This window comes from Cebus imitator, unplaced genomic scaffold (genome assembly GCF_001604975.1).
Source record: "Cebus imitator isolate Cc_AM_T3 unplaced genomic scaffold, Cebus_imitator-1.0 Scaffold228, whole genome shotgun sequence".
In the NCBI taxonomy this organism is placed as follows: Eukaryota; Metazoa; Chordata; class Mammalia; order Primates; family Cebidae; genus Cebus; species Cebus imitator.
In genome coordinates this window covers 834,527-851,111 of record NW_016107543.1, presented here as the reverse complement: position 1 = coordinate 851,111, position 16,585 = coordinate 834,527, and the positions used below count along the sequence as shown (strand labels likewise).

The 16,585-nt window shown below is 47.1% G+C and overlaps 1 protein-coding gene across 4 annotated transcripts in view; it reads left to right on the top strand.

Moving 5' to 3' along the window:
* The first annotated feature begins 843 nt into the window (after nt 1-843).
* The window catches only part of SP2 (Sp2 transcription factor), a 32,450-nt gene continuing 16,708 nt past the window's right edge, over nt 844-16,585 (top strand). For 2 of the 4 annotated variants that reach the window (XR_005195246.1, XM_017497040.2), the window contains exon 1: nt 844-987. Coding sequence is in view for 1 of the 4 variants with exons in the window: in XM_017497040.2 (XP_017352529.1) it covers nt 981-987 (7 nt within the window). In the remaining 3 variants the exon portion in view is untranslated. Of the gene's footprint in view, nt 988-1,207; nt 2,614-16,585 lie in introns of those variants that run through there. The other 2 variants (XM_017497041.1, XM_037727345.1) reach the window with 1 other exon arrangement.

Here is a 16,585-nt window from a genome sequence, read left to right as displayed (position 1 = left end):
TCCCAGCTACTCAGGAGGCTGAGGCAGGAGAATTGCCTGAACCCAGGAGGCGGAGGTTGCAGTGAGCCGAGATCGCGCCATTGCACTCCAGCCTGGGTAACAAGAGTGAAACAAACAAACAAAAAAAAGAGGCGGCCCGAGGAACCTGCCTTTAGAAAGAGCTTCAGATGATTCAGATGCACATGTTAGGGACTGTGGGCTATGGGGGTCACCGTAATAACCATGTGAGGATTAACGGGAGCTTTAACCGATTGGGAAAATGCCCTCAGAAGCGTCGCGTAACAATCCCAACTCCCACTATGGTGCCGGACCCCAGTGCTTTACTGTACAAAGTCGCCCCTCCCGAGGCGATGACGAGCGAGAAACTAAACAAAAGGTTGGTGGCTTTCCACTCACCAGGCATGGGGTTGAGTGGCAGCCAGCTACTGCCGAAGAGCACGTGAAAGCTCCTGCCACACCTGGGAGAGACTGTACTTAAGGCGCAATGTATATGCTATTTATGTGGCATTTGTGGGCCTCACCCTAAGGATTTCTGATTGGCTTCAGGGCAAATCTATCATTCATCCTCTGGGTTAGAGGTGGGTGGAAGGTCAACCACGACCAATACAAAAGCACTCCTCGGCTAAGCCCCTCCCCTTCCAGCTTCCTGTTGCTGTCCATCAACCACCCAGTAGGCGGGACTTTGACTCCCTCCAATTGGCTGGCGAACATGTCGTTCATTCCCAAATTGGCTTCCGGTTGGTGGGTTCTACCGTCAATCAGTGACATTGCATAGACCTATTGGCCAAGTTAACGTCGCTCTAGACGCCTCTGGTTGATTGGTTAGTAGTGCTGTCGGTCCCCAATGTTCCAAGCGCTTATTGGTGAAGGCTGCCGTCGCTCGGGCGGTGGCGGGCTCCGGGATTGGCGGGTGCTAGGCGGGCGGTGTCAGGCTCTCGGTGGCGGCGGAGGCGGCGGAGGCCAGGGAGGAAGATGTCGTAATGAGCGGTGGGTCCCGGCCGCTGCCGGCGGGGTCTTCCCGGCCCCCAAGGGTCAGGAAGACGGGCAGAGGCCGCGGGGAGGGGGAGCCGAGGCAGGGGGTTCCCCCCTGGGGCCGGGCCTGACGCCGGGGCCCGGCTTCGGGAGGGGCGGGGGAGGGAGGATTCCCGCCCGGAGGAGGAGCGGGGCTGGCCAGCCGGGCGGAGGCACCCGGAAGGGGGCGTTCGACTCCCGCCCCCTCGGAGCCCGCCGGGCGGGAGGGCGGCGCTTCCGGGGGCCAGCGAGAGGAGCGGGCACCGGGGCGGCCTGGCACCCCTCGGCTGGGTGCCGACCCACCTCGAAACTGCTCGCCCGCCTGGGCGGACTATGCCTGAGTGTGCTTCGAGGAGGCAGCCTACAGCCCTCGTGCTCGCCCCGTGTCTGAGGGGCCTTCTTGCACTCTTAACTGTAGATGCCCACCAGCGATTCAGGGCTCCCCGGAGTGCAGAGAGGGGCGAGGGAACGCTTGAGACCCGGACGCTGTCAACCAGATGGGCACTGCTGGGCGTCGACGCCAGCCCCATTACCAATGTATCCTAATCGGGAGATGGTGTCAGGACACGAGGGCACTCCCCGGGCAGATCGCCTCTCACTGGGTAGTGGGCAAAAACCTCCCTTTAATGTTTGCACTTGGATCCTTGAGCCTCCAACTAGATATCTGCCAGCTCTTACAGAATTATGAGAAGTTTAGAACTTGTTGTCAGGGCTCCCAGCCTGTTAACCTGACGCCCGGTGGGGGAGACTACTGCAATCCCAAAGCTCAGGTGCAAACAATCTTAAGGAATTACAGAAGAAATAAAATAGAAACTTGCTCTCTTCCTCAACACACCTCCATCCCCTTTGCTGACTTAGGTTTTCAGCTTCTTACCCATGCTTCTTATGTTTCCTTCTCAGCGGCTAATTTTAGTTCAAAAGGAACTGTGTCTTCTCTGGGCAACTGAGAAACCTGTCCTCACTGCATTCCTTGGTTGTGATTCCAATATCCTGTCATGTTTGTTCCTTAATTAACTTCATCCAAGGAGACTCAGTCTGGCTTTTCTCAGTGCATTCTCCCAAAGTTCTTTCTTCTTCAGAGGTTACTTCTTGTTCACTTATTGTTTCCTAGAGAAAGGTATGAGCCAGTAGATCTGCTTTAAACGATGAATTGACTCAAGTTTCCCGTTACACAGATTTCATTACAGATGGAAGGACACTGACTGTTTCAAGGTGCACTGGCATGCACTGTCTAAAACTGTTTCATGCTGTACCCCAGAAGGCATTCAGTTTCACAGTGGAGGGCTGTATTGAGGTGGCATTCTGGATTACAATTTTTAGGGCTAGGAAGTTTACAGTGTTGGCCAGCCTCACAGGCTGCAGAGGGAGTAATGGTGGAATCCAGACCGCAGCAGTAATTTCAATTACTAACATAAAGAAACCCATTGTCTGCAATAATGAATATAACTGCAGTGTCTTGTTTTGTTTTAAATTCTTGTGTGTGATGAAGGGGGCGAATCTATCAGACAACCTATCAATTGGGCTGATGATGTCAGTGTTCCAGTGGCTTCTAACAGGCATTAGTACCTGTTGGAAATGGATTCTCATTGGCTGGGGCAATTGGTAAGTTTTCTAATTATAGTTCTTCCTCTTGGTTGTACAGAGGCTTAACCTCTTTGCTTAAAAGCAACTACAAGGCTGGGCGCGGTGGTTCACGCCTGTAATCCCAGCACTTTGGGAGGCCGAGGTGGGTGGATCACGAGATCCTGAGTTTGAGACCAGCCTGGCCAACATGGTGAAACCCCGTCTCTACTAAAAAAATACAAAAATTAGCCGGACGTGGTGGCGCGCGCCTATAATCCTAGCTACTCAGGAGGCTGAGGCAGGAGAATCGCTTGAACCTGGGAGGCGGAGGTTGCAGTGAGCCAAGATCACCCCATTGCACTCCAGCCTGGGCAATCGAGAGAGACTCCGTCTCAAAAAAAAAAAAAAAAGCTAGTCTGACATAATGAGCCCCCATGAGCTAGGCTGTTGAAGCCACAAACTCTTCCAGGGAGACCCAAGTAGAGTTTGTTCATAATTAGATCCTCACCTGACTGCCCAACAGGGAAAACTGGCTCCAGGAGGAAGAGTTTGGCATCACTGTGGACAGCAGATAGACTGGCCACTTTTTTCTCTCAGATTCTATTAAAGTTTGGGCCTCTGGAGGTCTGTCAGAGAGGAGAAAATAAATTATAAGATTTGGGCAAGCTGGGCGTAGTGGCTCACGCCTGTAATCCCAGCACAATGGGAGGCCGAGGCGGGCAGATCACTTGAGGTCAGGAGTTCGAGATCAGCCTAGCCAACATGGTGAAACCCCGTCTCTACTAAAAATACAAAAATTAGCTGGGCATGGTAGTGTGCGCTTGTAATCCCAGCTACTTGGGAGGCTGAGGCAGGAGAATCGCTTCAACCCAGGGGGTGGAGGTTGTAGTGAGCCAAGATTGTGCCACAGCACTTCAGCCTGGGCAACAGGGCGAGACTCCCATCTCAAAAAAAAAAAAAAAAAGATTTGGGCAAATGTCTGGGGTAAAGAAACTTTTATTTTCAGCAGGTAGCGTGGTTGGTTCATTTTGATATTTTGGCCTTGAACTTCTTAGTTCTTCCAGTGGTTAATAGCAGCCTTTTAGAGAAGGTGGTTAATAGCAGCCTTTTAGAGAAGCTGAACAGCTCTTTGCTACAACTCTGTAGCAGTTCCCAAGCTTACTGTAAGCAAGTATAGTATTCCCCAACCAGGGCCCTTATGAAGACATCTTAAACTTGTTGCAGCCAACCAGTAGACCTTAGTATTGGCTTTGTTTCAGCAATCCTCTAAATCTTACCCACTCATATTTCTGTGATAGATACGTAGCATGTTCTTTTTCAAAGACTTATTTTTCACCCCCTCCCTCCTTTTCTGTATACACAAAAATTGGAAACCCTGCTTCCAAACATTGAAAAATTTAGGATATTTTGGATCAGGTGGACAATGACTGTGGAATGAAAGATGCAGAGAAACACTGCTTTAAAGGGTGTGTAGAGAATTACAAAGTTTAGGCAGTAGCCTGACCACTTCTGAGTTTACAAGATTTAACCTCATGGTCCGATCTTAAACCTTGTGGGCTGCAAACCTGGAGTAAAATCTGTTCAGAGAAGCTCATATACTTTCTTAGAGGTTCATTGGGTGATATGTATGGAGTTTTCCCTTTTTGCAACTGACTTGGATTTGTGAATTTCTTCCCAGCACCTGCAGGCTGAACTAAACCAGTACCTGGTACATCTCTGGGCTGAGAAATGGACATCATTTTGGAATGCATTTGTTGCTTTTTTGCTTATTTCTTTTTGCCTTGCTTTTGATTTGGATATTCGTGCAACTCCTTGTATGGCACTGTTTAGACCTGTTGTAGGAGGAAAAAATGTTCTTTCTCTTTATTTCTTCCCTCATAGAGCCCACACTTAGATCTTTATGTTTCTGAAATATAGTTGAGCGTCTTTTTAAAGATGCTGTTCCTCAATTATCAGCAGATCTTGTTTTGGCTGGCAGCATTCTCTTAGGAGACCTCAGAGTGGAGGAGGTCTCACTTTTTTGTCAGCAATCTATTGGAGCAAGGTGGAAAGTTGAGTGAAGAGGGTTAAAATATGGGACATTTCTTCTTTAAAATACTAGAGGTGCAGTCTCTGTATGCCAGGCTGGTCTCAAACTCCTGGCCTTGAGCCATCCTCTCACCTCAGTCTCCCAAAGTGCTGGGATTACAGGCGTGAGCCACTGTGCCCAGCCAACATGGGACATTTCTAACTCAACGGTATTGTCAGGCCATGTAGGAAAGGGAGTAGAGATTGCCCTTGAGAAGATGCACCCAGGTGGCAGAGTTGTCCTACTTGATAGATTCCAAAATGGAAAATGGATTTTTCTACTGCCTCTGGGGACACCGAAAAAAGAACCTCCGCGTGAGTTCAGAGGCAGCACTGGCAGCTTAGGGGAAGTCATGGCTTCCACTCCGTGTCTAGGAAGCACTTTCAGGATGCTTGGAGGCCGCCACTGGCACAGGGGATTACTGTGATTCTCATCACACTGGGTTGCAGGCTCATGTGCTCTTGGGAGATGAGCTGTGCTCAGGGGCAAGGGGGTATGAAAGGGCTGATGTTTCTCTGACTCCCCCAGTGAGCAGCGATGTCGAGGCTGTGTGTGTCATAGGACAAGCATACTTGCAGACCCAACTGTTGGAATCCTTCATTGGCATCTCATTCCCTTTGCTGCATTGTGTCTCCACATCACGATTGCTTGCTCTACCTAGCCAGAAGCCCTGCCACATTGCAGTGCAGAGGCTTAGCTTGTTTTTGTTGCTAACTGCTCTGAGATACTAGTTTGTCCCTTTGTGGTGATTTAGGCAGTTAGGTGGCCTTTCATCTCAATCAAAGGGTAAAAGTGGCTCAGGGGAAGCTAGCAGGCAGTAGCTTACACATTTCCAAATGTCATCTTTCTAGAGCCTCCTCTTTGGAGTTGTCACCTCTCCTATAGGATTTGGTAGAATCACAAAGTGGCCTCCAAGAGAGTGTGAATAGGGAGTAAGAGTGAGCAGGCAAGGCCATTTAGTTGGAAGCAGAATATTTCTGCTCCCAGTTGATAATTGGGAATCTGCTCAGATCAGCCTAGAAGAAAAAAGACCAAGACATTTCCCAGCCTCTAAAAAAGTAAATGGTAAGCCAGCTCTGTCATCTCAGGGGAAATGAAATCACCACTCATTCCAGCTGATCCTGGCCCGGGGCTGGGCTCTGTGATCATGCCAGTAATCCCAGCACTTTGGGAGGGTGAGGCGGGCAGATCACTTAAGGTCAGGAGTTCAAGACCAGCCTGGCTAACATGGCGAAACCCCATCTCTACTAAAAATACAAAAATCAGCCAGGTGTGGTGGCACGCGTGTGTAGTCCCAGCTTGAACTTGGGAGGCAGAGGTTGCAGTGAGCCTAGAGTGTGCCATTGCACCCCAGCCTGGGCGACAGAGCAAGACTCCATCTCAAAAAAAAAAAATGATCCTGGCCCAGGATAAATGTGGGGAGTGACTCACAAATAAATGTGCCAAAGCACATAATGAAATTCTTTAGGGGAAAAAGTATATCTTGTTTTCTTTTTTCTCCTGTTCTCTAAGAATTCTGAGGGCCAGTATTCTTTGACAAAAAAACTTGATGCTGTTTCTTGGGCCTGCTTTGATCAGGTTCTCATCACCCTAGGCGGTCCCCCCACCCACTCACTTCCAGGGTCCCTTCCAGTACAAAGGGGTGTGACCCAGTCAGGATGCAAACTAGCAAATGACATAGTCAGGTTTTGAAAAGAATAATTAAGCGTGGAGACATACAGGCCTTATTCAAATTCCAGTGCCATCCTTATCTTAACTTTCCCCCAAAGCATGAGGCACTGAAATGCAGTAGTACCTGACGTGATGAGAGGTATGGGCTTTGTCATTTTTCACCCGGAGCAGGACTGGACTGCACTGGCCCACATGTGAGGTGACTGGTGGGGTTGAGGGTTCCATCAGGGTCTGCCTCAGCTAAACCCAGTTGTGGAGTGGATCCTGGCCTAGTGCCAGGATATGCAAATCTGCAGCTTTTCACCTTTGGTTGCAAAACTTTCTGTAGGCTCTCCTGCTCTAAAGCCTCCGGGATTTATTCATTCACTTATTCAACAACTATAGATTATTAAGCACCTACCACTAGGGGTACATCAGTGAGTAAGGCAGAGAAGTCCCTGCCTTTAGAAAGCTTACATCTTGGTGGGAGACAATGAATAACTAATAGATATTTGTTAGGCAGTGAGAAGTGCTAAGGAGGCAAAACGAGGATAAGGAAAGAGCTAGTGGAGGGGGGGAACAGTTTACATAGGGTGGTCAGGGAAGGTCTCAATGTTAAGATGACATCTGAGTAAAACCCTGAAGGAGTTGGGAGGAGATTGAGCCTTGTTCTATCTCGGGTGAGGGGGAAAGGGTGAGCACTCAAGCAGAGAGAAGAGCAAATGCAGAGGCCCTCAGCTGGGGCCATACTTGGTATCTTCAGAAACAGCAGGGTGCCAGCATGGCTGAAGCAATGAGAGAGGAAGAATGACAGGGCAGGTGAGAGAGGTCAGGTCACACGGGCCTTATGCCTGACTATGGAGACTTTAGCTCTTACTTTGAGTGGGAGATGGGATGGTATTGGGGGCCTCCAAGCAAAGGAATAACATGGTTTCATTTAAGTGTGATAGGTCTTACTCTGGATGTGTTGAGAATAGACAGATGGGGTCAAGGTCAGAAGCATAGCTAGGAGGTTTCTCAGTTAATCCACGGGAGACATGATAGAAACCTGGACTTAGGTGATGACAGAGGAGGTGGTAGAAGCAGTCAGGTTTGGCATATATTTTGAAGATAGAGCCAAAGTGTTTGCTGGCAAGTGTAGGGTGTGGAAAAAAGATAAGGACAACTCCCAAGGTTGTAGGGCTGAGCAGCTGGAAGGACGGAGTTACTATTTGTTCACTGCAGTGAGGAATTTTGAAGGAGTCAAAATTCTTTCAAATTAGGAGCACTGTTTGGGGCTAGATTTACGACGTCTATTAATACATCCAAGTGGAGATATCAGTAGGCAGTTGGATATACAAGTCTGGAGATAGAAATTTGAGAGTTAAAATTACATAGAATCTATATCTTACTGGTTTCTAAACCCACAAGACTAGAAAAAATCATCTAGGAAACAGGTGTAGACAGAAGAAAGGTCCTGAGACAGAGTCCTGGGGCAACCCAATCATTTCGAATTTGAGAGAGGAGAGGAAGAACCAGCAAAGGAGATATGGGAGAAGTTAGCCAGAGAAATAGAAGACCAACTTGGCAAGTATGTCCTAGAGGCCAAGTGAAGAAAATGTTTCAAGGAAGAAGAGGCTGGTTGCGGTGGCTCACGCCTGTAATCCCAGCACTTTTGGAGGCTGAGGTGGGCGGGTCACTTGAGGTCAGGAGTTGGAGACCAGCCTGGCCAACATGGTGAAACCCTGTCTCTACTAAAAATACAAAAAATTAGCTGGGTGTGGTGACAGATGCCTGTAATCCCAGCTACACAGGAGGCTGAGGCACGAGAATTGCTTGAACCCAAGAGGGGGAGGTTGCAGTGAGCCAAGATCAAAAGGAAGAAGAGCAATCAACTGTCAGAGCAACACAGACGATTTGGTTTAAGAAGTAGCCATTAGGTTTTTAGCAACATGGAAGTGTCTGGTGGCATGAACACTTTTGGTGGCATGCATGGGGAAGGTGAGCCTAGCTGGAGCAGGTTTAAGAAAAGCTAGCAGAGAGAAATTAAGGACAGTAAGTATAGGTTACTCTTGTAAGGGGTTTTGCTTGAAGAGAAGGGGAGACATAATGGATCTTAGCTGATGAGGGAAATTTTAACTTCTTGATGAAATTGTGGACATACCTAAGGGTCATTGCCTGAGGCTGGGGGATCCAAGTTACAGGGAGGGAAGATGGGAGGCTCAGCAGAGGGTTAATGTGGAGACAAGATCTCTATTCCTTACTCACCTTCTTCCTTCGGCGTGTAGCATTAGCAAGCCACTGCCCAGAGTTGTCCTCATTTGATGAAAGTCATTGAAATTTGTTTTACTGTTATTGGGCTGTTTTACAATGCTTTTTGTTTATTTGTTCATTTAAAATTTTTATTTATTTTTTTAAAACAGGGTCTCACTGTGTCACCCGGGCCAGAGCACAGTGGTGCAAACACGGCTCATGCAGCCTTGACTTCCTGGGCTCAAGCAATCCTCTGGCCTTGGCCTCCTAAGTAGCAGGGACTACAGGCACACACCACCACTTTAAGCAAGTTTGTAAACGTTTTTTGTAGAGATGACATCTTGTTGTGTTGCCCAGCCTTGTCTTGAACCCTGGCCTCAACTGATCCTTCTGCCTCGGCCTCCCAAAGTGCTGGGATTACAGGTGTGAGCCACTGTGCCCACCTTATAATGGTTTTTGTGATTGCTGAGGTCTGCTTCTCACTGAAATGTTCAGTACAGTTTGGAGTCTTTCACTACCAAGGTTGCTGCTATCTTCATCCAAGTGGATTCTCTTACCCTATTTGTCAGCTTCCTTTGAGGTCCATCTTTGTTCTCTAAAACCAGTCAGGGCATGCTTTTCCCTCACCAGCTCTGAATTCTTCTAGGCCAGGCAACTGGAAAAGCCTGGGCTTAGAAACTGCTTTGTTGGCCTAAGGCCCAGCTGAGCTGACCAAAATAGCCAACAGAAAGACTGTTTGCACAGTGTGAAATTCCTCCAGGGGAAATACCACAGCAGAAGGCCGAGAAAGCCAGAGCTGCGATGGCAGGAACCCACAGGCCGAAAAAGCTGAATACCCCCAAGACCTGAGTTGGAGTCAGGTTCTCTCCGGAAGGAAAACCTTCATAAAGCCTACTGTTGTGGTCTTTCTGTAGGTGCCTTTTCTCATTCGCTGGGTCTCAACAGTAGCATCCTCAATGAAAGGACCAGTCGGACAGCCTGTAGCCTGGCAGTCAGGGCTCAGAGGTCTCTTCCTGTTATGTGCTCTCCCCAAGTCAGCCCTAGAAAGACCCGTGGGACAGAGACACACTCCCTGCTCTACGTTGGTGGGACAGAGCGGAAGGGTGCATTGGGGAGTATGCGCTGGCAGGTGGCAGGGTCACCTGCCCCAGACTTGAGGTGGAGGTCAGGAAAGGCTTTCCCCGAGTGAGAGTATAAATGAGCTCTGAAGGACAGAAGCTGGCCAGGCAAATGGAAGAGTGTGCTTCAGGATCCAAGTGAGACAGGGTGGCGTGTTTTAACTGAGAAATGAAAAAGCTGAAGTGTGTGTTGGGAGAGTTAAAAGGGCAAGAGGTCGGGGGGAGGACCAGGGAGGGACAGCTTGTTTCGGCCTTTATAAGAGCATCAGGGAACGATTGAGGGGGTTAATCGGGAGAGTGGCTGGATGGGATCTGCACTTTAAAAAGAGCATTCTGACCAAACTGTGGAGGCTGGCTAAGGGGGAGGCCAGTGGCCAGGAAGCAGTTTTGGAGGCCGTGGGCAGTATCTCAGGTGGATCATGGTGATGAGGGTGGGGAGTCTGGGTACACGATAGGAAGATACCTGTTTATGAGGTGGAATCATAAGGACTTGTTGATTGATTGGCAATGAGGGGAATACTCAGGTTTTGTCCTGATTGGAGATACCAGAAGAGAGGCTGTTTTAACCGAGGATATTCATGCAGCCTATAGGCACTGAAGGTGTCTGTGAGCCATGGGCCAGCGTTGGTGTCAGCAGTTCAGTGGTGCAGACAGACATGGCCCATCCTGGGGAGCCCTTGCATACATTAAGCCATGATTATTTAATGGGTGGTTAGTGTTTCCAAAGGAGTTAACCTCGTCTCAGGGGTCCAGAAAGGCCTCTCTGAGGAAATGGCATGCCTGTTACATAATGGGTCTTAAATTATGCTGGGAAAGTAAAACAGCTAGAGACCTGAAGGGTGAGGCCTTAGCTAGTGAAGAGAACAGAAAGAACTGTAAGCAAGGAAAGCAGGTGCAGAGACAAAGGTTTTTCAAGGATCTGGAAGAAGGCCTGTGGTGGCCGAGGGTGAGAAAGCTGGGGAAAGAATGGGCAAAGCTGACAGCTCAGTGCTGGAAGTGTCTGCGGCCAGCCCTAGTAGAAGACCCATAGAGGGCTGGCCTAGTAGAAGACCCATAGAGGGCTGGATGTACGGGTCTAACACGTGGAGCAGAGACCCAGGCCAGACACAGGCCTGTGAGTCACCAGCCTGTGGAAGGTACGTAAAGGCGTGCAAGTAGGCATGGTCACCCAGGGAAAGTGTGCTAGATGAGGAGAAAGAACAGATGTTGGGGAACATCAGTATTTAAGGAGTGGTAAAGGAAGAGGAGTCCACCAGGGGAAAAGGTGGCAGGAGAGGTGGAAGAAAATCCATGGGAATTTCAAGGAGGAGGGACTGGTCATAGGGTCTGTTGGATTGAGCAGCAAGGAGGTTGCTGGCGACCTGGGCCAAATGCATCGTGAGCACAGTGCCAGGGTGGTCGTCCTAATGCTGCTGGGAAATGAGTGAGTAGGAAAGGAAGGAGGGGACAGCAGGGTGCCAGCAGTTTTTCTACCAAGTTTGGTCAAGCGGGGAGAAAGAGAAGGCCGTGCTGGAGAGGGATAGGAGGTAGAGGCAGATGATCAATAATACATCAAGAGTCCAGAAACTCAGGGGATGCTTTTCTGCTGGTTTTGGGATTCAATTGGTTTCCAATATGGGAAGGGAATGTTGTGTGTGGTCCTATCAGGCACCTGCAACCCCATCCCCATCCCATGCTGCCTTCAAACCTTGTCTGATGTCCTTGGAGTTTTCCTTGGAGCCTAAGAGAGGTCCTGTTGCTTGTATAGTAAATCATTGTAAAACTTCACCACACTAGGGACTATTGGGAAAGTTTTAGCCAACCTAACTTAATGAAAAGTCTGAATGGTAAAACTTTGAAAGCAATGCAGCTTTTTTTTTTTTTTCAAGAATATGCACTAATCCCACTCACCAATGTTGTTAAGTGTCGATTTCAGTGACCAGATGTAAATTACTGTTAAAAGCAAATGGCACTATTAAAATGGTGGAAGTGGTATAAAACAATTACTCTGAGTCCCTTTGCAATCTTTGAACACCATTTAGCCTCACTTTAAATAGTATGAAGGAAAGGCACAATTTTTGTCCAAAATATATATTTTAAATATAAGGTTTCAAATTAATGAGATTCTAAAGTGCCTTTGATCATAGTCTTGCAGTTAGGTATCTACGCTACCTCTTCTTAACCACTTTTCATTTCCAAACATCAGTGGGAAATGCCTCTCTTTTCTCCTTCATGGTTAATGCCAGGAGATAATTCTGTAGTGGCAGGGCGATTGGTCTCTCTTTTGGTTGCCCAGGTCTGCAGCCTGTGGCCATAAAGCTCTGAGTGACACTACGGAAGATACTTACAAACATTGGCTTGAGCTCTAGAGGAGTATTTCAGGAACCAGCTGGGAAGGAAAATGAAACCAAGCTGAAATGGTGCAACGTTGAGCGCCAGCAGTCTGCAGCTTCCTTCAGTAGATTCTGCTTTAACATCCTAACTGAAGAATCACTCAGAACCCAGCCCAGTATCCAAACAGTTTGCATCCAGGGTAATAAGGACTGATGAAGACACGCTAGGCCAGTTTTAATTTGTCTCATTTCATTTACACTCTGTGCTGATCCCATGTCCCTTCTGTTTTACAATAGAGGATGTCTAAGAGAGTCATTCACTAATTTTAGCTAAGCAAACCTGGGCCCTGCGGGAGCCTCCTGGGAGAACCATTGCCTTTCTTTGCAGTTCTGCCAGCAACAAACTTATCTCGTATTTTTATCAGCAACATGGTCTGAGAAGTATAAAAATCTGTTTTTTAAAATTTATTTTAAATTACTTTACTTTCTTCCAGTGAATAAAAATCTTTTTTTTTTTTTTTCTGAGACAGAGTCACACTCTTGTCACCCAGGCTGGAGTGCAGTGGCACGATCTTGGCTCACTGCAGCCTCCATCTGACAGGTTCAAGCGATTCTCCTGCTTCAATCTCCCAAGCAGCTGGGACTACAGGCATGCACCACCACACCTGGCTAATTTTTTTGTATTTTTTAGTAGAGACACAATTTCACCATATTGGCCAGGCTGGCCTTGAAACTCCTGACTCCAAATGATCCTCCCTCCTCAGCCTCCCAAAGTGCTGGGATTACAGGAGTCAGCCAAGCCAACATCTGCAAGTTTTACTTGTCATCTAGATCTTTGCCAAACTCGGGTGGTGGATACCATTCTAAAGCCTAAGTTTTCCAGCCTGTAGGATACAGAATCAATTTAGTGGATCACAGCCAGCATTTAAAAAAATGAAATAGAATAGAAAAATATTACAGTCCATCACATTTAATAAGGGAGTTTTGTTTCAGGAAACTTTTGTTGAATGGGCATGGGACAGGAACGTGTGGTGTTGTATGCATATGCTGGGTCTTGATGCAAATTGTTTTTGTAACTGGTTCGTGATCTGATAGTTTGAACACCACTGGTCTAAAGGAAAAACGGTTTGGGGCTGGCTTAGATTATTTTCATCATGATATTACAACTTAATTTTGTATGAACATGAATCTGTGCATCAGCTCATTGATCGAGTTCCTATAAAGTTCACAAATGTAGCCACTCGAGGTGGCTCATGCCTGTAATCCCAGCACTTTGGGAGACTGAGGCAGGAGGATCACCTGAAGTCAGGAATTCAAGACCAGCCTGGCCAACATGGTAAAACCCCACCTCTATTAAAAATATAAAAAATTAGCCATGCATGGTGGCGCATGTCTGTAATCCCAGCTACTTGGGAGACTGAGGCAGGAGAATTGCTTGAACCCAAGAGGCAGACGTTGCAGTGAGCTGAGATCATACCACTGCACTCCAGCCTGGGTGACGAGCAAAAACTCTGTCTCCAAAAAAAAAAAGAAAAAAACAGTTCACATATGTAACTACAAAAAAGAGAAAATTCAAATTATCAGCATCATTCTGAGAGGGTGATGTTTGACTGAACCCAAATCAAATCATTGCTTTTCTATGTAAGCATGGCACAGACTTGACACTTAGGCTCCTTGAGCTCTGCACACTCATCCTGTAGTGTGCCAGTCAGTGTGACATAGTCCTCCCACTGCTTCTGAAGCCGTGTCATCTTTCACTTTGCACACAGGTATTGTGAACTAAATGTCCAGAATGAAGTTGTCCTAATTAGCCCACACAGTTATGGAGGTACACTTATAAATACATAACACAGGCCCTGAAATGTGCAGGACTTGGTTATGCGGCAGTCACCTGGTGATCTATGGTGTGTGTGTATATATATATATATATTTATTTAATTTCTCTTTTTCGAGACCGAGTCTCACTCTGTCACCCAGGCTGGAGTGCAGTGACATGATCTTGGCTCACTGCAACCTCCGCCTCCCTGGTTCAAGTTATTCTTCTGTCACCTCCCTGGTTCAAGCGATTCTCCTGTCTCAGCCTCCTGAGTAGCTGGGATTACAGGCGTGCACCACCATACCCGGCTAATTTTTGTATTTTTAGTAGAGATGGGGTTTCACCAAGTTGATCAGGATGGTCTCAAACTCCTGACCTCATGATCTGCCCGCCTTGGCCTCCCAAAGTGGCATGGGCCACCATGCCCCGGTATGTTCATTTTTAAAAAGGTGATTGGGCCGAGTGTGGTGGTTCATGCCTGTAATCTCAGCACTTTGGGATGCCGAAGCAGTGGGATTGCTTGAGCCCAGGAGTTTGAGAAAAGCCCAGGCAACATGGCAAAACCTGTCTCTAGAAAATACACAAAAATTAGCTGGATGTGGTGGTGTGCACCAGTGGTCCCAGCTACTTGGGGGGTCAAGGTGGGAGGATCACATGAGCCCAGGAGGCAGAGGTTGCAGTGAACTGAGATCATGCCACTACACTCCAACCTGGTGACAGAATGAGACACCATCTCAAAAAAAAAAAAAAATCATCACAGTGAAAAAACACAGTAATAAAAAGGCCTCTGTGGAGATGCCTGTGAATCCTGGTCCTGAGACCCACTCCAGTTCGAGATACTGGTTGACCTTGCAGCAGCAGACTTCTTAGGGAGAGGCTTGCTCAGCTTAGCCCCACACAAACTAGACTATCATATTGCCCAAGTTTCTTCCCTTTTTGTTCACAAGAATATTATGAAAAGTCAGCCAGATACCTGTTGAAATAAAATACCCTGGTGTATACCATGCTCTTGATGTGTCCATCCAAAACCCTATGTTTTAAGAAACAGATTTGTTCAGCATGACTTGTTCTTTTACATTATAATACTTATTCCTTGTGGTCACTTCTTCCTTTCCTGAGTAGTTACAGTACTATTCAATCCTTTGTCCTAGGATTTTGCCAAGGATCAGTGCCTGTAATATCTCTGGATCTGCATATATAATTTTGCCCAGAGCTGCCCTCTGGCTCTGCACACATTTGCAGGTGTGTCTGCAAAGTCTCCCCTCTTCTGGAGTACAGTTTGTGTGGACTTCAGGCCTGGTAACCATTTAAGGCACTGGTGTGCTTTCTTGCCAGCTCATCACCTATCCAGGGCTTCAGTTTCCACTTCACCTTTTTTTTTTTTTTTTTAAATAGAGATGGAGGTCTTGCTGCATCATTCAAGTAACTGGGACCACAGGCATGTGCCACCATGTCAGGCTAATTTTTAAATTTTTTTGTAGAGATGGGGTCTCCCTATGTTGCCCAGGCTGGTCTTGAATTCCTGGCCTCAAGCAATCCTCACACTTCACCTTCTCAAAGTGTTGGAATTACAGGCATGAGTCACTGTGCCCAGTGCCTTCACCTTTTCTTTACTTTTCCCCATTTAAGAATTGTTCTTCCAAACAAGAGAAGCCTGAGGCCAGCCAAAATGTGAATGGTTCTGCTTTCCCAATATCGGTCCTGCTTTCCTTTTTTTTTTTTGAGACAGAGTCTCACTATGTTGTCCAGGCTGGAGTGCAGTCCTGCTTTCTCAGCTCACTGCAACCTTCACCTCTTGGGTTCAAGTGATTCTATTGCCTCAGCCCCCCAAGTAGCTGGGATTACAGGCACCTGCTACCACGCCTGGCTAATTTTTTGTATTTTTAGTACAGACGGGGTTTTGCCATGTTGCCCAGGGTGGTCTCGAACTCCTGAGCTCAGGCAGTCTGCTCACCTCAGCCTCCCAAAGTGCTAGGATTACAGGCGTAAACCACCACACCTGGCCCAATACCTATCCTCTTTTTGCCAAATTCCTTAGAAGGGCTTAACTCCTGAGCCTTTTCGTTTGAGTTAAGGTCTTGCTATGTAATCCAGGCAGGAATGTTGTGGCTGTTCACAAGTGTGATATAGGGCACTACAGCCTCAAATTCCTGGCCTCAAATGATCCTTCCATCTTAGCCTTCCAAGCCGAATGCACCCTGAGCCTTTTTCTCTTTTTGAGTCCTCAAAGTAATACCCCTCTTATTTCTGTACTTACTGAAACCTGCTTTCCAAAGGTCCAGGGTTCAAGTCTGATTCTACGTGGTGTTCTTTTCTTTTCTTTTTTCCTTAGTGATTTATAAACTTTAAGATGGCATAGATTCTTTCTTCTAAAATTCTCATGACTCTCATTTTCCTGATCTTGTGTTTTTTTCTTTTTAAAAAATTTTTATTAGGGACAGGGTCTACCTATGTTGCTTAGGCTGGTCTTGAACTCCTGGGCTCAAGCAATCTTCCCACCTCGGCTTCCCAAAGTGCTAGGATTACACGCATGAGCTACTGTATCTGGCCTCTTTTAGATGACTTCAGAGCACAGTAGAGAGTCCCTTCATTACTTCCTCAACCTTATTTTTCTATATTTTTTTTTAAAGTACAATAGAGCATATTTATCATGGGAAAATGAGAAAATATAGAAAAATAAGGTGCAAATTAAAGTCAAACAAAACTCTACCACTAGGAGATAATGGCTTAAGACTTTTTCCTATTTGGTTATATTCATATATAGAAATATATACACACGGGCCGGGCGCAGTGGCTCGTACCTATAATCCTGGCA